Source organism: Amia ocellicauda, chromosome 15, assembly GCF_036373705.1.
Source record: "Amia ocellicauda isolate fAmiCal2 chromosome 15, fAmiCal2.hap1, whole genome shotgun sequence".
NCBI classification, from domain to species: Eukaryota; Metazoa; Chordata; class Actinopteri; order Amiiformes; family Amiidae; genus Amia; species Amia ocellicauda.
Window position 1 is genome coordinate 17,744,889 of NC_089864.1, and position 18,141 is coordinate 17,763,029.

At 37.7% G+C, this 18,141-nt stretch overlaps 1 protein-coding gene across 2 annotated transcripts in view; it reads right to left on the minus strand.

Annotated features, from left to right (window-relative positions):
- Positions 1–1,043: 1,043 nt before the first annotated feature.
- The window catches only part of lin7a (lin-7 homolog A (C. elegans)), a 28,421-nt gene continuing 11,323 nt past the window's right edge, over positions 1,044–18,141 (minus strand). The window contains exons 3-6 of one of the 2 annotated variants that reach the window (XM_066724356.1): positions 13,455–13,526; positions 7,767–7,976; positions 5,312–5,541; positions 1,044–1,934 (exon numbers count right to left, since the gene is read on the minus strand). In XM_066724356.1, the coding sequence (XP_066580453.1) occupies positions 1,910–1,934; positions 5,312–5,541; positions 7,767–7,976; positions 13,455–13,526 (537 nt within the window). In that variant the 3' untranslated portion in view covers positions 1,044–1,909. Of the gene's footprint in view, positions 1,935–5,307; positions 5,542–7,766; positions 7,977–13,454; positions 13,527–18,141 lie in introns of both variants that reach the window. The other variant, XM_066724357.1, reaches the window with a different exon arrangement.

Genomic DNA, 18,141 nt, shown 5'->3' on the forward strand with positions numbered 1-18,141 from the left:
TTTAATGAACACCAGGAAAACACTTAATGTCCTAGAGTTTAATCTTTCAACGGTATTTAAAATTGACCCTCCCAATAGCACACTATCAATTAATGTCATTGAACAGCTCCTTTATTGCACCCAATAAAAAGCTTTTTTCAAAGGAAAACTACAAGAAAATCTCTGACTACTTAAGATTAAATAGCCTAAGTGATTTTCTAAGAAACTGAAAAAATAAAGCCCTGTAGAAAGCATAAACATTTGTTTGGTTGCATTTTTTTAAGGAAACACTCCTTTATGTCATACCTTAAAACTGCTGCTTAAAACAAATGTCCTTGTAATTCTTGTAACACAATGACTCAAGCTATCCAATTCAATATATTTCAAAATTTGTGATAGACCCCTAAATTAAGATGTTCCCAATTATATTGTAAAAGTGCCATTGGGCATAATAAGTCCTGTTTCCCTCGTCTTTAATTTATCTCATGAATGCACTGTGGGGGGAATGTCAAATTCAATAACACACATTGAATAATTATTTAAAAATCAAACTGTAATAATCAAATGCAGAAGTGCAGCGGTTTCTTATTAGATTTCCATGTCCCTAAGTTCAAATTCAAGGGACAGCTGAGCTTGTTTTAAATTCTACTGCAGTTATACATGTTGGGGCCACTCCAGTACTATATACAAATGAATACATCTCTACAATATAGTCAAGCTTTGTGGACACAATTTTAACACAATTTGACACTAATTACACTTAATGTGATTAAGAACTCTCAAAGAATGAACTTCAAATGATAAAGATACAAAAAGAATTAAAAAAATATTTCTTGCAGTTGATGCTTTGTTTTATACATAGTTTTCTACTTATTTATACTCCTCCTCTGGCTCACAAATACTGCACTCACAGGAACTCAATGTATGCTACACTACACCTTTAACTCCTAATTGTCAATCAAAATGTGCTGTGATGGCATTAATAAATATTAGGGTGGGTTGCTTTTAAAAGGACAGTGTTACCTTGATTTATTAAATATAGTCATGGACAAACTTTACACACCTTTTGCAAACAGGAGCAATTTAATAACTGTTGCAAACCATAACTGAGATCCACGAACAACATCAAGGAAACGACTCCAATATCAAATGTTTATGACTAATAAACCTATAGTCACATTTCAGTTTTGTAATTTTGAAACGGAAAAAGGTTTGTATGTATCATGTTCTGCAAAGCATGTGCATTTTGCATCCATACATGTACAATCCCCAAGGGTATCAACAAAGAAAAACATATATGCTAGTTATAATAACGTTTTAATATAATAATTATACATTATATCAAATAAACTTTGCCATTTAAATTAGAGTTTAAGATAGAAAATCTGATTTTGTCAATAATAGATTTGTTTGCTACATCAGGTAAAAAAAAAGCCTGCATTTATCCAAGTTAGGGACAAATGCTACACACTGAAGATAAAGGTCCATTCACATTTTTTTTAAGACACATACATCAAAAATGCACTTTAAAAATAATCTTAAAACAAACAATATAGAAACCCTGACAAAAACAGACATTACATTTCAGAAACATGAACTATGAAATTACACAAACATATACAAAAGGTAGCATCCTTTGTGGAAAAAGTTAGTGATTCCGTGTGTTATTGAGAAGTAGTTACTCGACACGGGTAATGTTCAGTGCCATTCTGCTTTGTCTATGTTATATATATTGTATGTATTTTCAATGGGTAATTTTTACAGCACCAATGCATACATTTTAGGTTGATTTTTCTTTTCACATCTCAAAAACTATAGTTACACAGTAGGTGAGTGAAACAGACTCATACACAACAATCTTCCTGTTGGTACTTTCACTGGTTCTGCTGCAAATGATGAAGAACTTGCAAAAATGTCTGTTCAGTGTCTTCTAGTTTTTCTTCTTATGAAAAAAACTGTAAAAAGAAAATAGACAATATCTGAGAGCAACGTATAACAATTATATATGAGCATCTGTCACAAAACACCTCAAAAAAGAAATCCAATTAACTTTAGGCAAAAGCACCTCATTAGTGTGTTGATATCATATAAATTAACATGCCCATCTGGAATTTTAATTACAAAATAATACAGTACATAAAGCTATGAAGTATGAGGAGCTTTGTATGAGGGAAACTTAACCCAATATGTGTGTTTAATTAGTGTCACCACACAGTACTATTCATTAGATATTACTTCGTCAGATTCAGAGAAAAACTACTCAAAAAACCTTTTGCCAAATCAGATGTGACTGCAGCTGCTGTTTGAACAACAGTGACAAAATACATTTTCATCCATCCATCCCAGCGGGCACTGCAGGTTAAACCCTGAACAGGCCATTGCAGGGCAGCATGCACACACACACGCACACGACTACAGAACGATTCAAAGTAGCCAATCAACCTCTGCAGTGTGTGTTCGGGAAGTGGGAGGAAGCTGGAGCACCGAGAGAAAACCCACGCAGACATTTTCATTGGAATTTAAATTGTAGAACGATAAACACGGAAGAAGATGTCATGTTTAATTTCAGGCCAGGAAAGTTTTATACTGCAGCTCCTGCCCTAAACACTCTGGGCACTGAGAAAATAAACCAGGGCTGTGTGATACTTTGCTCTGTAGACAGCATGCCTGCCTTGACATCAGATGACCTTGGTTCAATCCCTACTCACTGCTACTAACTGATGTGAAATAAACGTATGTTGTGCCTCAGTTACACGTATGTACACATACAGTGGAGGAAAAAAGTATTTGATCCCCTGCTGATTTTGTATGTTTGCCCACTGACAAAGAAATGATCAGTCTATAATTTTAATGGTAGGTGTATTTTAACAGTGAGAGACAGAATAACAACAAAAAAATCCAGAAAAACGCATTTCAAAAAAGTTATACATTGATTTGCATGTTAATGAGGGAAATAAGTATTTGACCCCTTCGACTTAGTACTTGGTGGCAAAACCCTTGTTGGCAATCACAGAGGTCAGACGTTTCTTGTAGTTGGCCACCAGGTTTGCACACATCTCAGGAGGGATTTTGTCCCACTCCTCTTTGCAGATCCTCTCCAAGTCATTAAGGTTTCGAGGCTGACGTATGGCAACTCGAACCTTCAGCTCCCTCCACAGATTTTCTATGGGATTAAGGTCTGGAGACTGGCTAGGCCACTCCAGGACCTTAATGTGCTTCTTCTTGAGCCACTCCTTTGTTGCCTTGGCTGTGTGTTTTGGGTCATTGTCATGCTGGAATACCCATCCACGACCCATTTTCAATGCCCTGGCTGAGGGAAGGAGGTTCTCACCCAAGATTTGATGGTACATGGCCCCGTCCATCGTCCCTTTGATGCGGTGCAGTTGTCCTGTCCCCTTAGCAGAAAAACACCTCCAAAGGATAATGTTTCCTTCTCCATGTTTGACGGTGGGGATGGTGTTCTTGGGGTCATTCCTCCTCCTCCAAACACGGCGAGTTGAGTTGATGCCAAAGAGCTCGAATTTGGTCTCATCTGACCACAACACTTTCACCCAGTTCTCCTCTGAATCATTCAGATGTTCATTGGCAATCTTCAGACGGGCCTGTACATGTGCTTTCTTGAGCAGGTGGACCTTGCGGGCGCTGCAGGATTTCAGTCCTTCACGGCGTAGTGTGTTACCAATTGTTTTCTTGGTGACTATGGTCCCAGCTGCCTTGAGATCATGAACAAGATCCTCCCGTGTAGTTCTGGGCTGATTCCTCACCGTTCTCATGATCATTGAAACTCCACGAGTTGAGATCTTGCATGGAGCCCCAGACCGAGGGAGACTGACACTTATTTTGTGTTTCTTCCATTTGCGAATAATCGCACCAACTGTTGTCAACTTCTCACCAAGCTGCTTGGCGATGGTCTTGTAGCCCATTCCAGCCTTGTGTAGGTCTACAATCTTGTCCCTGACATCCTTGGACAGCTCTTTGGTCTTGGCCATGGTGGAGAGTTTGGAATCTGATTGATTGATTGCTTCTGTGGACAGGTGTCTTTTATACAGGTAACGAGCTGAGATTAGGAGCACTCCCTTTAAGAGAGTGCTCCTAATCTCAGCTCATTACCTGTATAAAAGACACCTGGGAGCCAGAAATCTTGCTGATTGATAGGGGGTCAAATACTTATTTCCCTCATTAACATGCAAATCAATTTATAACTTTTTTGAAATGCGTTTTTCTGGATTTTTTTTTTGTTATTCTGTCTCTCACTGTTAAAATACACCTACCATTAAAATTATAGACTGATCATTTCTTTCTCAGTGGGCAAACGTACAAAATCATTAGGGGATCAAATACTTTTTTCCCTCACTGTACACGCTATACAGAGTAGTACATAATGCTGTACTTTTCCTGCAATCGGAATGCCATTTTCGTCTGGCCAATTAAACATGACTTCTGAATGTTATGTAAACTCTGCTTCTGCACAAATTACTTTAAGAGAATGACTCTTAGATTGTCTTAGACTGTAATGATGCTTAATGAACCGATACACAGTAGCAACAGAGGATCGGTGCTAACATTCAAACAAAACTGGGAAAAAAATAACAAAACTATGATGTTGCCCTGACATCTTCTTACCTCTGAGAAACAGCTGAGAAACAAATCCAGTATATATTTTTGTTTGTGAACTGACCACCACATCAGAAAAAGACATTTGAAATACTATGAATTAGATATGAGCTAGTCCCTGTGTGTATATACGTGTATGTGGTCTTCATGGAGTTAAAAATGACAATTCCTTGAAGTTAGAATTTTTATAAACCACTAACAAAGATTATAAGGTCAGAGAACCCCTCAATCAGATTATTCTCTTGTAAATCCCTAAAGCAATATATCCTCGGAATAAACTCTTCAATAAATACAAAATAATTATGGAAAAGAAGATGATATTACATAAAGCACTGCAGCAAAACATGAGGAACTGAAATGCTACATTAATATACTGCTGGCTCTTTAAAAGAAGCAATTATTCACTGATTTTTTCTCCTGTTCAATACTCAAATGCTTGCTTTACATTCACTAGGCTGCAGTCTCGTGGGTCTGCAGTTACTCACAATTACCCACGGACATCTACAGTGAATATGAAATCCGTCTCTGTAATCCTTTAGCTACAGCTGTCAGTCAGAGGTGAGGCAGGGTCTGCACCCTCAGATGGTCGCAGCCAATGATTTCCCAACCGCGCGGGCCTACCGTGATGGCCTTCGTGTTCCAGGGTTGCGGTCGAGGGTAGCTGCTCCGAGGTCCTCGCCCTGCTTACGGGGTGAAAGCAATGAAAAGCCTCACCTACGACATATGGTTTTGCTGAGCCTGCTGTGTCTGCTGCTGCTGCTGTTGCTGCTGCTGCTGCTGCTGCAGTAGGAGCTGCTGTTGCTGTCGGCGCCGTGCCGTCCGCAGCTTCTCGAAGCGCGCCTCCATCTCCTCCAGGACCTTGGGGGTGTAGCGCACCACCAGCTTCACGCTCTCCTTGGCCGCCTTCAGCAGCTCCACCGCCTTCTCATGGTGCTCCCCTTCCACGCTCTGGAAGCAGCCAAGAAACGGGCAGAGCAAGCAGACAAACCAGGAATCAATACTCTCGGACCTTCGTTGACACACCAGTCTCTGGATATTGACCATTTGGATCTTGGCCAATTCAAAAGGGCAAGCAGAGTCACCAATATTCAGAAGATTTGGCTTGTGTCTACGGGCAGGGAAAGGGAACTAGATCACTAGTCAAGATGTTGTAGCCCCCTCTCGTTTAATCCTCATATTTGCCTCTATTGTTCTTAATCTGACACTGTATTAGGACTTGAAGAGGTCAGGTCAGGGCTAATTGAAACAAGTTATCTATCATTCAAGTTTTCATAGGCATCTATTTCAGCCTGTAATGAATGTTGCCTCTTCTTTCTCCACTCTCGGATCAACCTTAATTTTAAATCAGCAGACTAGACACCAGTATAAACAGATAAATCCTCACACCATCAATATCTTTAAGAAACAGGAATTACAGAGCAACATCAGTGAGCGTAATTAACTAGGAAATTAGTTTTGTTGATTTTGTTTCGTTTTCACTCAAAGAACGTTGTGATGCACGCTCACTTAATTAAGTCAATTGATCAGTCAATTTTAAATTAGTATAGCGCCCTCCACAGGGAAGTCTCAGAGTGCTTTACAGATTGAAAATAACAAGTGCATTATCTTGTAGGACCTGATTGCAGTTTGAATAACTGTCCATCTAATTGCAAGAAATTGTAAATAAGTGCACAGAGATTAACAATAGTAATTGCAGCTTCAAAAGCAAGTAGGGACAGCATATATAAATGCTGAAAATACAAAGCCCTGTTGTATGTATTCCAATGTTTTCATTACTCCGAAGGACAACCGAGGGAAGATTATTTTCTGACTGGGCTACACTAATTAAATAAATGATTGCTCCTGCACCATTTGAGAGTGTGATAACTGTGCATAAGGATTTGCACCGTATACAGAATTAATTAAAGATGTGTGTGCGTGTATAACAAAATGAGTGATCTAAGTACTGTTTTTTAATGTATTATGCTCATGCAGATTATGCACTTTTGTAATTTTTATTTTTTAAATCGTATCGGGTTCCACTATTATAATAATATCTGTGAAACAATATGGAGAGTGACTGTAATCTACCTTTATGGAAAATGTACTTTTATAAGCTACAAGCTGTCTGTCACTGTAGCTTGATAGTACTCAAAAGACCGTTAATTTAGCTCATAGCATTATGTGTAGCCAGGTGAATAGATGACCTTCATGAAACCTTTAGCATTACTTTTTAACCTATGATGAATAACAGCACTGCAGTTGCATAATGGTGTTGTTTTTGTATGCATGGTTGTACAATTAATATATTATAATTAGAATGGCATGCAACACTGAATTAGACTTGCATTGCTTTTCATCTTATTTAAACGTAAGGCGTAATGAGGGCTTTCTGATGAAGTCTCATTAGTGAAATTATAACACACTACATTCCAAACATAATTCATATGCAACACAATCCTTCATAAACCTATTTCTCATTATTACTGGACATACAATGGGAAATGTTTAATTCTGGTTTGAATTATCCATTACAAATCATGACTCTTGGACACAACATCATATAGGCCTAATTGTTTTTATAATAGCTTCCATTTCCGCGTATGTGTTCAGTATCAGAGAAAGTCATTTTTACACAAACATAGATTTTTTTTCAGTATACTCATGCTTATTTGCAGTTCTGAGTAAAATAATTTGAACGGTAAAAGCTAAACTAGATTTTTTCAGGCATCTTTTCTCCTAATATTTGTGTTTTCATGGATGATTGCGCTACCACAATTTCATTTGTATTAGTATTTCTGTCTTTGTAAAATCTATCCAAACAGCATTATTCTGGAAGTGTTCGATTTCAGACAGTTTGAGTGATGAGTTGTGAACAGAGTTGACATTTGTCCCTCATGAGAGTAATAATATGTTTTTGCCAAGCATAATTAGGTTTTAAATGCAGTATAAATATCAAAGCTGTAAAAACAGGCCTTGAGGAAGGTCATTACCTAACTGTACCATCAGCATTCATTGGCATTTCTTTTGTTTCTGAACATTTTCATTTTGTTTTCCACTTCCACTTCCATAAGACAAATCATTTGTACCTCATGTGATTCAAAGAAAAGGTCAAACAGAAAAAAATGACAACAACAGTCATTAAGATTTTAGAATTCCCCTGCAATTTAAAACAAGAAATTGAATAGACCTACCACTCCATTGACAGACAGTAGCTGATCTCCTCGCTTCAGCCCACCGTGCCTCTCGGCCACTCCCCCTGGGATGATGCGTGAGATGTAGATTGGTGAATTTTGCTCCTTCCCTCCCATCACATTGAAGCCCAGGCCTTCCTCGGTCTTGGGCAACTCCACCACCCGTGGGTGTGAATGGCCTTCACTGGCTGCAAAAGCGGCCACTGTAGCCTATGAGGAAATAAAATAAAAACTGTTAGGGCCACATGGAGCTGGGAGCTGAGTACTTGCAGCAGTACATGCTATTTCCTTACATAAGAACATAAGAAAGTTTACAAACGAGAGGAGGCCATTCGACCCATCGTGCTCGTTTGGGGTCCATTAATAACTGAGTGATCCAAGGATCCTATCCAGTCTATTTTTAAATGTTCCCAAGTTTTCAGTTTCAACCACATCGCTGGGGAGTTTGTTCCAGATTGTGACGACTCTCTGTGTGAAGAAGTGTCTCCTGTTTTCTGTCTTGAATGCCTTGAAGCCCAATTTCCATTTGTGTCCCCGGGTGCGTGTGTCCCTGCTGATCTGGAAAAGATCCTCTGGTTTGATGTGGTCGATGCCTTTCATGATTTTGAAGACTTGAATCAAGTCCCCACGTAGTCTCCTCTGTTCCAGGGTGAGAAGGTTCAGTCCCTCAGTCTCTCAGTAGGACATTCCCTTCAGACCTGGAATAAGTCTGGTTGCTCGCCTCTGAACTGCCTCTAGAGCAGCGATATCCTTCTTGAAGTGTGGAGCCCAGAACTGTCCACAGTATCCAGATGAGCTCTAACTAGCGCATTGTACAGTCTGGACATCACTGCCCTTGTACTCAATTCTACACTTTTGACAATATACCCTAACATCCTGTTTGCCTTTTTTTATTGCTTCCCCACATTGTTTGGATGGGGAGAGTGAGGAGTCCATGTAGACTCCTAGGTCTTTCTCATGTGTTACTTCATCTAGTTCTATTCCTCCCATGGTGTAATTATAGTGGACTTTTTTGTTACCTGCATGTAATACCTTGCACTTGTCCACATTGAATTTCATCTGCCAGTTGTCGGCCCACAACTGAATATTATCTAAATCCCTTTGAATAACCTGTGCTGCTGAGGTTGTATCTGCTGAGCCACCTATTTTAGTATCATCTGCAAATTTCACAAGTTTGCTAACTATCCCAGATATTCGAGAAGGGACATCCACAAAGCAAGCACAGATGTTCACTAGCTATCTTGAGATATTGATCTGATACATGTTTCAGAGTAATATTTGATTTAGAAACCCTTGTCAAAATTCTAATGTCACTCTTTAACTAAATGTTTCATTGCACATTGCTTGATTGTAGATAACTGTGCCCACGTGGAAGGGAAGATGACCCTTTACAATTTATAACCCATCGCTGTAGTGCGGCAACAGGCAACAAAGCCCTGTGAACAAATGAGCTTGTCACTCCAAATCCTGAGTCTGACCCTTGTATAATTGGAGGAACACGCTTGCTTGCCTCGCTGGTGCCTTGGGTTCAAATCTCAGTTCTTGTTCTGCGCTCACTGATCACTGCCGAGAAACTTTATGGGAATTTGTTGTATTACTGTCAGGAGCAAGATGTGTCATTTTTGACCTCTGGCTGTCAACAGAGCAGTGGGACGTGCTGAGTGAATACTGGGGGAGAGTTTGGCAAACCCATGTGCCACAGGGTTTATTGTGTAGATCAGCGACAATAAATCCCCAGCAATACAACAGTGTGCTTAAGAGCATAAGTGAAGTTACAAATGAGCGAGTGCCACTCATGCTGGTTTGGTAGCTGGTAACTTAGTGATTCAAGATTCACAGGAGTTTGTCCCAGACTGCACCAACTCTGTGAAGAAATATCCTGTTTTCTGTTCAACCTCAGTTTCCATTTGTTTCCCTGGGTCTTTCCCTGGTGTCGAATTTTCAATGCCTGGAGACCGGTCTTTTGGTCTATTGACTTTGTTGCTCATTAGAGCTGTGGCTCAGGTGTTTGAAGGTTGAGTCTTGAACAATCTGCCTGCTTTCATTACACCTTCAGGGCACATATCTCTCTGCATGTCAGGGTATCAGATACATTTTTAACAGTTGGAAAACGGGTCTGGATTTGTGAAAAATCTAAATATGCCCCGAAAAGTTGTGTTTGATACAAAAATAAGAAGGAAGCTCAACTGTAACTGTGTAGCCTGTTAACATGACAGGAATTTGAGGTTTGAAATGTACCTATGATTATGAATAGGTCTTCTCACAGGACAAAGCAGCCTGATTATTTTGACAACACAGATGCCACAGGAACCTCCATAGAAGGAAATTATGTATGCCAGCTCTTTCCTCATAATATTCGTTTATTCTTTAACAGGCATTAATTTGGCTAACCGAGATACCTGGACTTCAATAGATGTCCACAAAGCATTTGTATGGGCTTTCTTAAAAATAAATCCCCCAAATAATCCTAAAATCTGTCCTACCGTATGTTATTTTTGGCCTGGAGCAGCTGCTAAGCTTCTTTTGTGATCTGTGCTTTGATTTCCTTGAATTTCAAAAATAACTTTCTTGGTTTCTTTTCACAGTTATTTTTCATGGATTGTGGTATATAAAATTGACTTAGTAATGTCTGGTAATATGCTTGAAATTACATAAATGTCTGCTGCAGCTCGCTATAGATCAGGGGTTCCCAATGTCTGGTGATGGAGGGCCAATTTCCAGAGGGTGCATGGGATGGGGGGACTGCAGTAGAAAATGAACCACCGATGAAAACAAAATGTCCCAATTCATACCTTTTTAATTGTTGTTTTATTATTTTCCCCCAAATTACATGTGCTATTTGTAACAGAAAATGTTCAGAAACTGTACAAAATATAGTATAGGTTCAGAAAGGGGTGGTTGAAGGTTGGCTTTGGGGGACCGCACCAAACATCCTCGACGGCCGCATTTGGCCCCTGGGCTGCACTTTGAGAACCCCTGCTATAGAGTATTCAGTATCATATATAGGTCGTTAGCAAAGTCTGAAAATCACACAAGACGAACACTGAGGGACAGCTGTTCTGTGCAGTGCACTGAAATATCGTCACAGCTGTTATTCTGTCAAGACTGTCTCCATTTCTTTGATAAAAAATATGTCAGTCTCAGCAAGCCAGAAATATAGCAAAACAAAACAAACAGCCACAGACATTAAAACATTATAAGCTGAGTCTTTTCAGTAGATACAATTGACCAGTTTGATCAATGACAATATATTTAAAAAGCTGGTCGTAATGATGAGGGAAGTTGCTTAATATACACAAAGCTATGTCCAATGAATAAGATGTTGACCATCACTAGTGTATTCTGATTGTTATAAATGATAAAGGAGAATACATAATGCCTAAAACCTATGCTAGTTGATGTTTATTTATTTAATTTATTTAGTTACTTGCTTTTGTTAAACTATTATGTTACCATAGGTACCGACAATCTCATAAATAACTGTTTATTGATCTGGAAAAAAAAAAGAAAAAGAAAATAATTTATGAAATAAAATCAGGTCTCATAATCTTAGGAGTTATTTCTCTTCCTCAATAGTTAACTAATCACTTTTTCCTGTATACTCATTAAGATTACACATGCTACAATACACTTTGGTCACCCCTTCATAAGTATAACATTATTGGTGATAAACAAAGCAAACAAAACCAACATTTGTTCACATTCAACCAAAACTTTTATAAGAGTAATTCAATTTATACACAGTACAGGAAATAACTAATGAACTTCAAGTGGCTCTGAAGTGTGTTTGGATACATCTCTCCATACCTTGAATACACATCTCATTATAGTAATCCGCTTTTAATCATTCCAGTGTTTGAAAGATTGACAGATCACACGTTCATTTATTTCATCCCCATGACTTGAATCAGGTAAGTGTTTCATAGCTGCCGTCTCCTCTAAAGAGCAAATGTCAGACCACTGCAACTGCGATTACCTCATAAAACATGTTACTGTGTTTTTTTTTTCCCCTTTCACTCTGGTTATACATGTTTTCTCTTGCTATGGAGTGTGGCAACTCAACTCTGAGCTGTGAGATTTCCTCTTAGGTTTAATGTGTAAATGGTTATTTAAAACTGAGAGTGCATGAAGAAAATGTAGATTTAATCTCAACGTTTTGGATGTGTTTGGCCTTATTGCTTGTGTGCAGTCCTGTACTAAAGTGAGACAAAATGGAACACATTGAAATTCATTTACATTTTATTAATGATACTTTCCATGTATGTGATACAGATAAAAATAAAAAATACAACAAGCCCATCCTGCATACAGCTGCACACATTTTCTCCTTGTGTAGAGAATATGTAGGGATAAACAGGAAGACACCATGCCAGTGACATGACTTTCAACATGGAAAAGAAAGACACCATTGAATAATGAGTTTGGGATAATATTCTCCAGAGTATTGAAGCTTAAAAGCAGCACACTACCTTCTTTGATGCCTCCACAGCTTAATTTGTATCCCCATGAGTCTAAAAGTATTTCTACATGCATTGTTTGGTCAATGCTAATTACTCTGAAGCAGGTGGCTATGATTAATATGCATTAAGAGGATAACACATGGTCATAATATTTCAAAAGCTTTCCGGCCGGAAGAGTGCCAAGGCATTTCTGACTACCTGAAAGTAATTCACAATACTACTTTACTCATCTCTTGTGTAGGTTAGCATTTGAAGGCAGCTATACAATAAGATTACCTTGAAATGTTAAGCAGGCGTATCTAGAAAAGCATGAAAATATTTACATTTATATTTGATATTACATTTTCTTTATTTTCATGTGGAAATGTAATATACAACAGTAGCTATAAATATTATTATTATTATTTATTAATAACTTTTTCTCTCGTCTTTAATTTCAAATATTCCCTGTCATGCAGTGTTCTTTATATGTATTCAATAATTCTGTGGAAATGTGCAAGTATGACTTTTCATGTTACTTCTAAGCTGTATTTCAAGCTCAAGCTGCCAGTATAGTGTCTGTTGACAATGCTTTGTATAAAATCAGTATGATTCAAATTCTGCCAGATGCAGCAGTGGCAACAGGCATCCTTTTATTTCCTTTCCTGTTGAGCAGAACTTGAGATTCTGTAGCCACTTCACCCACAAATTGAAACAGAGTGACATCACACCTGCAATTTGATTTCTCCCATCCACTTTCTCCCCTGGTCAACAGCTACAGTTTAAATGGGGAAAAACTTGAGGAATGACATGCTGAAATACTGCGACTGCAAATGTCACAGTACCATCAGAGACACAATAAACTATACTAAACACATTGTCGACCAAGACAGAACTATGAATCATTCTATCGGTCTCAGTGAATCTGTTTTTTTAGACTTTGTGATCACATTGATCAACAGAAAAGTCCTGAACATAATTCATAAATGCATTTTGCTCTGTATCAACAGAATCCTCACTGACAACACTCTGTGACAATACTGCAGGATGTGAAAGCACAAAGCCTGATTTTGGGGGGAGTTATTATAGCTCTTTTCCTGTGGATTAGCAGCACTGGTTACATTCTGGGCTGCCACTGCTGTCTAAATGTTCTTACTGAGCACAAACGTGCAACACCTGAAACACACACGTGCAGTCAATTACAATACACCATGGACAGCATGGCAATTCTTCACGTGGAAGTGCCTACCTTTGCTGTAGCGCGAGCTTGGTATTCTGGACAGCCATTCACAGTTATCGTTTCATGCATGTATTGATAAACCTGTGAAAAGGAAAGAAAAAAAGGCTGTGACACAAGCCATAACGCACAACTGTCTTTTCACACCTTGATGATGTACAACGAGGGAACATTTAAATGACCGACTTGACTTTTTAGGAAAGAATAACTATAATATTGAAGAGAGTGTTATGCATTGACATAAGATTTTAGCTTTTTATTTTCTGTGTGTGTGTTTTAGTGGTGCTTTGTGATGAGGAGTAGCTTGCAATAACTGAAAGTGCCTTTTTAATCTTTCACTATGATCTTCAATTGCATATCAAAGTCTTGTCTGCAAGTCTTAAAGTTATATAATTGACAGTTTAAATCCGTTGATGCGTTTACCTTTTTAACCTTTTCTATAAGTAAAAACTCCCGTCTCCAAAGTGTTTTCAAACTGTTTCATAGTTAACAGTTCATATTACTTAACAATCTATGTATAACACAGCTGGCTAAGTAACAAAGTGGCCCATGCTCCTATTTGCTACACTTCGTAAGGATGTATAATTAAAAGCGTTTTCTGATATTTTATGTGAATTTTCCATTTTCCTAAGCATTACACACAGACCAAATGATTGATGTCTGATGAAACTGAGCACACATGGTTGCCCTGAGAATTGTTTAGTACCTGTGTTGTTCATACACTGTATATTTTAAGTAAGCTAATAAAATCATTGTTGTGATTAAAGAAAGGAGATGTGGTCACAAAGTCATGACTGTGGGGGCCATTTTAATTACATTTTAATGAAATTCAGCAGTTGGCAGCACATTTACAAGAGAAAACCAGCATTAGATTTTAAAATACTATTAAACAGTCTTTTAAGATGTACTATATAGCTAGAAAAACACATTAAATGCACAATACCTATATGAACTGGCTTTGGAGCTTGCATTATTATGTCTCACATGGAGAGTATAACAGTGATTGCACTGACGTTTTAGAGGAGCTCTTTGATCTTTAAGCCAGCACTGTGCAAAATCACTCAGGGCTGTCCCACTCACATGGATTCATATAATGACTGTATGATGTATTGTGTCTGATTTTAAAGGAGTTTTGTCTTTTGTTTATACATTATAAACTAAATCAAATAATTGTATGAAAAAATGTATGAAGTATGAAATATGCATAATGAAAAAACCAATCAGCCATAACATTATGACCACCTGCCTAATATTATGTAGGTCCCAAAACAGCCCTGAAATATTAAATATTAATAGGCTCATGCATAGAATGCTGTCAAGGCAACATATACATATACATTATCTCATAAATATGAAGAGAGGTTGTCTATATTTGATGCTAATCTTTACATACGAAGAGAATGACATTTGTGAGGAAGAAAGGCTTCAATGCTTATGAAACCTCATAGCTCTGGTCAAACACAGCTGCTTCTTGTTGCATGTTAGACTCACTCTTACTTAATAGCCTGGGCTGTATGTTGTCAGCTGCCAATTCCCACTGTTAGCCAGTGTGCCAGTACTGAACCCCATAAATCACTTGACTCACATTTTGAGCTAGTGGGAGCTGGTGTACATTTTTTAATTAAGTATAAACAAGAGGCAACCAATTTGGCTGTTTACAGTACCCTCGTATTTTCCAGTGCAGCCCTGATTGAATCAAAACTTTGACCCACCTGCCAATTTCAAATTATAGTTGTAGTACCTGGTGGTATATTTCTGTTTGACTAGAGTACTCTTCCCTGTAACACTTGTAAATTCAGCTTCAAGTGCTGTGTTTTTAACTTGTGATTGGTAGGTGGGTAAAATATCTGATTCTGTGTCATCAGAACTGCTGTTTAGTTAAATATTAACCTTCAAGGTGATATGGAACTAAAGACAGGTGCCATGAGTGTGTTTACACTAAAGAGTACAAAGATTAAGACAACAGGGAACAAGATGTACAGATTTCCAATCTTGTATGACAAGTATTTTATGTTTAGGACATTACACATGCCTAAAAGACAAGCAAGTGTCGGCAGAGTTATTTTCTGCCTGTGATGAGTTGTTGATGTTTATACCAGGTGTATCTCAAAAAATGTGCAGAAACAGAAATGGTTAATTCCAAAATTCGGACCAGAAATATAATGCATGTAAGCATCATCTTGTCTGTTAATTTGTAGCAGTCATTTACACCATTAACAATGTTTAGGTTTCTTTTCTTCTCTGTGCTGTGCTGTCTTCAGAGCCGCAGGTGAAGTTTCTGTTATGTGAGCTACATGTATTGTTGCACAGCTGCTCTTTAGACTTAAACTAATATAGTACAGAATAATGTTCCTGCTGGTGTCGCACGGATCTGTCAGGAGAGCAGTTTAAGTGTCCCGCTAGGTAACATAGGCTTCAGGAGATCCTTTGCAAAGAAAGACATGTAGTAATAATATATTATTTCTGAACATATCCCATTGTGTTTTGTCTTCATCTCCTTTGGTATTCTAACTTTAAAAACACACTGTTTTAGATCAAACAAGAATGTTCCATTTTGAGGCAGAATCGTTTTCATTCTATGTGATAATGCATTTGATTTTTTTTTTTTAAGTAGTTAGAAACAACCCACCACCTAAGGGCACCACAAAGTCAATGTCTGACTCATTTCGTTAGTGTTAACAGATAACAGCTCACACAGTATGAGCAGCAGTAATGAAAGCCCCGCATTCGAAGACAATATCTTTCACACAAATACAAACATCTTCCAATCTCTTGTCAGTAATACTATCAACACTGACATCTAATGATCAGTAATTATGGTGGCTGTAATACCTTATAATCTGTTGTCAGTAATTACACTGGCTGGCATTGATTGAAATGGATGGAAATCTGAATTTCTGATCTAAAAAAAAAAAAGTGGGTCAAAATCATTGTGCTGTGAGACCTAATTCTCTGTAACAAGCCAATGGCATTGCTGGAAATATGCCACATGAAATGCATTGAGATTTTCTAATGCTGTTCCAGGTTTAGCTCAAATGATTTTTAATTTGGAGGTTGGCTTGAGTCTACATGGCTAGTAATGTTTGTTTTTCATACAAATAGAATATTGTTTTTAGTATTCAGAATCCTATCTGATCTTGCAATTGGTGCAAGGATGACATAACTCTCTCTTTTATCACACAGTACTGGTCATGTTCATTCTATCCTAAAATAATCTGGAAGGATGAAAGGATGAGAAAAGACGCAAGAAGTGTGAATGATTCTATATCATACTGAAAAGCTCATAAAAAAAATAAAGATACACTTTCATGCCACATTGAATTGAACATTGAGGAAAACATTTACTGGTGATCGAGTATAAACGTACAACTACAGAGTATACAATTAAAATCACGATTAAACAATTCTGTATTCTACAAAACATCTCTTCTATATATATATATATATATAGAACTGTCCTAAAACAAGAAGAAAAAACAAATCTGCCACTCAGTATATCTTTTCAAGTGTTGTCTCTTACCAGTACTAATGAGGATTCTTATATAAGAACAGCATTCCTAACCTTAGAACTATGTTTGTTACAATTCAGAAGGACTGGTACCGACCTCAATAATCTTGCATCTTTTTTACATTCATACATAATACATTGCCTGATTACTGAATAATCATAACTTATTTTTTTATTAAACTACTAGATGAAAACATAACAAAAGCAGAAGGATTAAAGAAGACATTCAAGCTCCTCAGAAAATACAAACAAAAGGATCATAACATATAGACCATTCTGAAATTATAATAACTTCTCAAGAAGCTGTAAGGAGGCTGCTCACGTATTCTGTTCTTTGTTTATAGTGTTTTTTTCTTTCTTTCGCACCTCCTTAGAGAAAACAATCTGTTCCAACCAAGAAATGAAACAAATAAATAACAATAATCTTCATGATAATAATAATTCTGCATAACGTGGGAAAGCCCATTCTGTATTCAGTGGAATTGTATGGCAGGTAAACCACTCATTTAAAATCTCTACAGTTTGCTCTTATTTTAATTACAAGATGGACAAGACAATATTTACTGACCAACTGGGTACAAAGATCTTTTAAAATAATTACACTGTAGTACTTTGTCAGGCTGGTAAGACCGCAGCATTTCTGATGTTACATGTTATTTATGACTGTATTTCTGTATCCGGGGTGTGCAGAGCCTGGGAGGTTGACCTGGATTCTACGAAATCTTGGCAGTTACAGAGAAGGCTGTGTGATCATCGTTCACAACATGTGAAACCAAGCACTAGTGAAATGCTGCTTTACATACTCAAATTCAAACAGAAATGAAAACAATTAAAAACATTCTAACTGTCAATCCCTTTTTGTAACTGGTCCATGTGAATCTTTCCTGAACTTCCATCTGCCAAGAACGCATCAATAGTTGTGTGACTTATAGTATCCAATATAAACTTCTTAAAACAATATCACAATACTAATGACCTTCAGTGAGTTGTGTGATGCAAATAGGAGCTCTCCTGAAATCAGTCTTTATCTAAGATAACATTGAAGGTGGTGTTACATTACTGAATACAGGTAAAGCAATAATGGACCCTCTTCTTATTCAACCGAGTCATGTTTCTACAGTTCTCTCAGACCTTTTCCGTTTGTCAGATATTCCAAAATCCTCCATCTTACCATTACAAAGCTGTGACCCT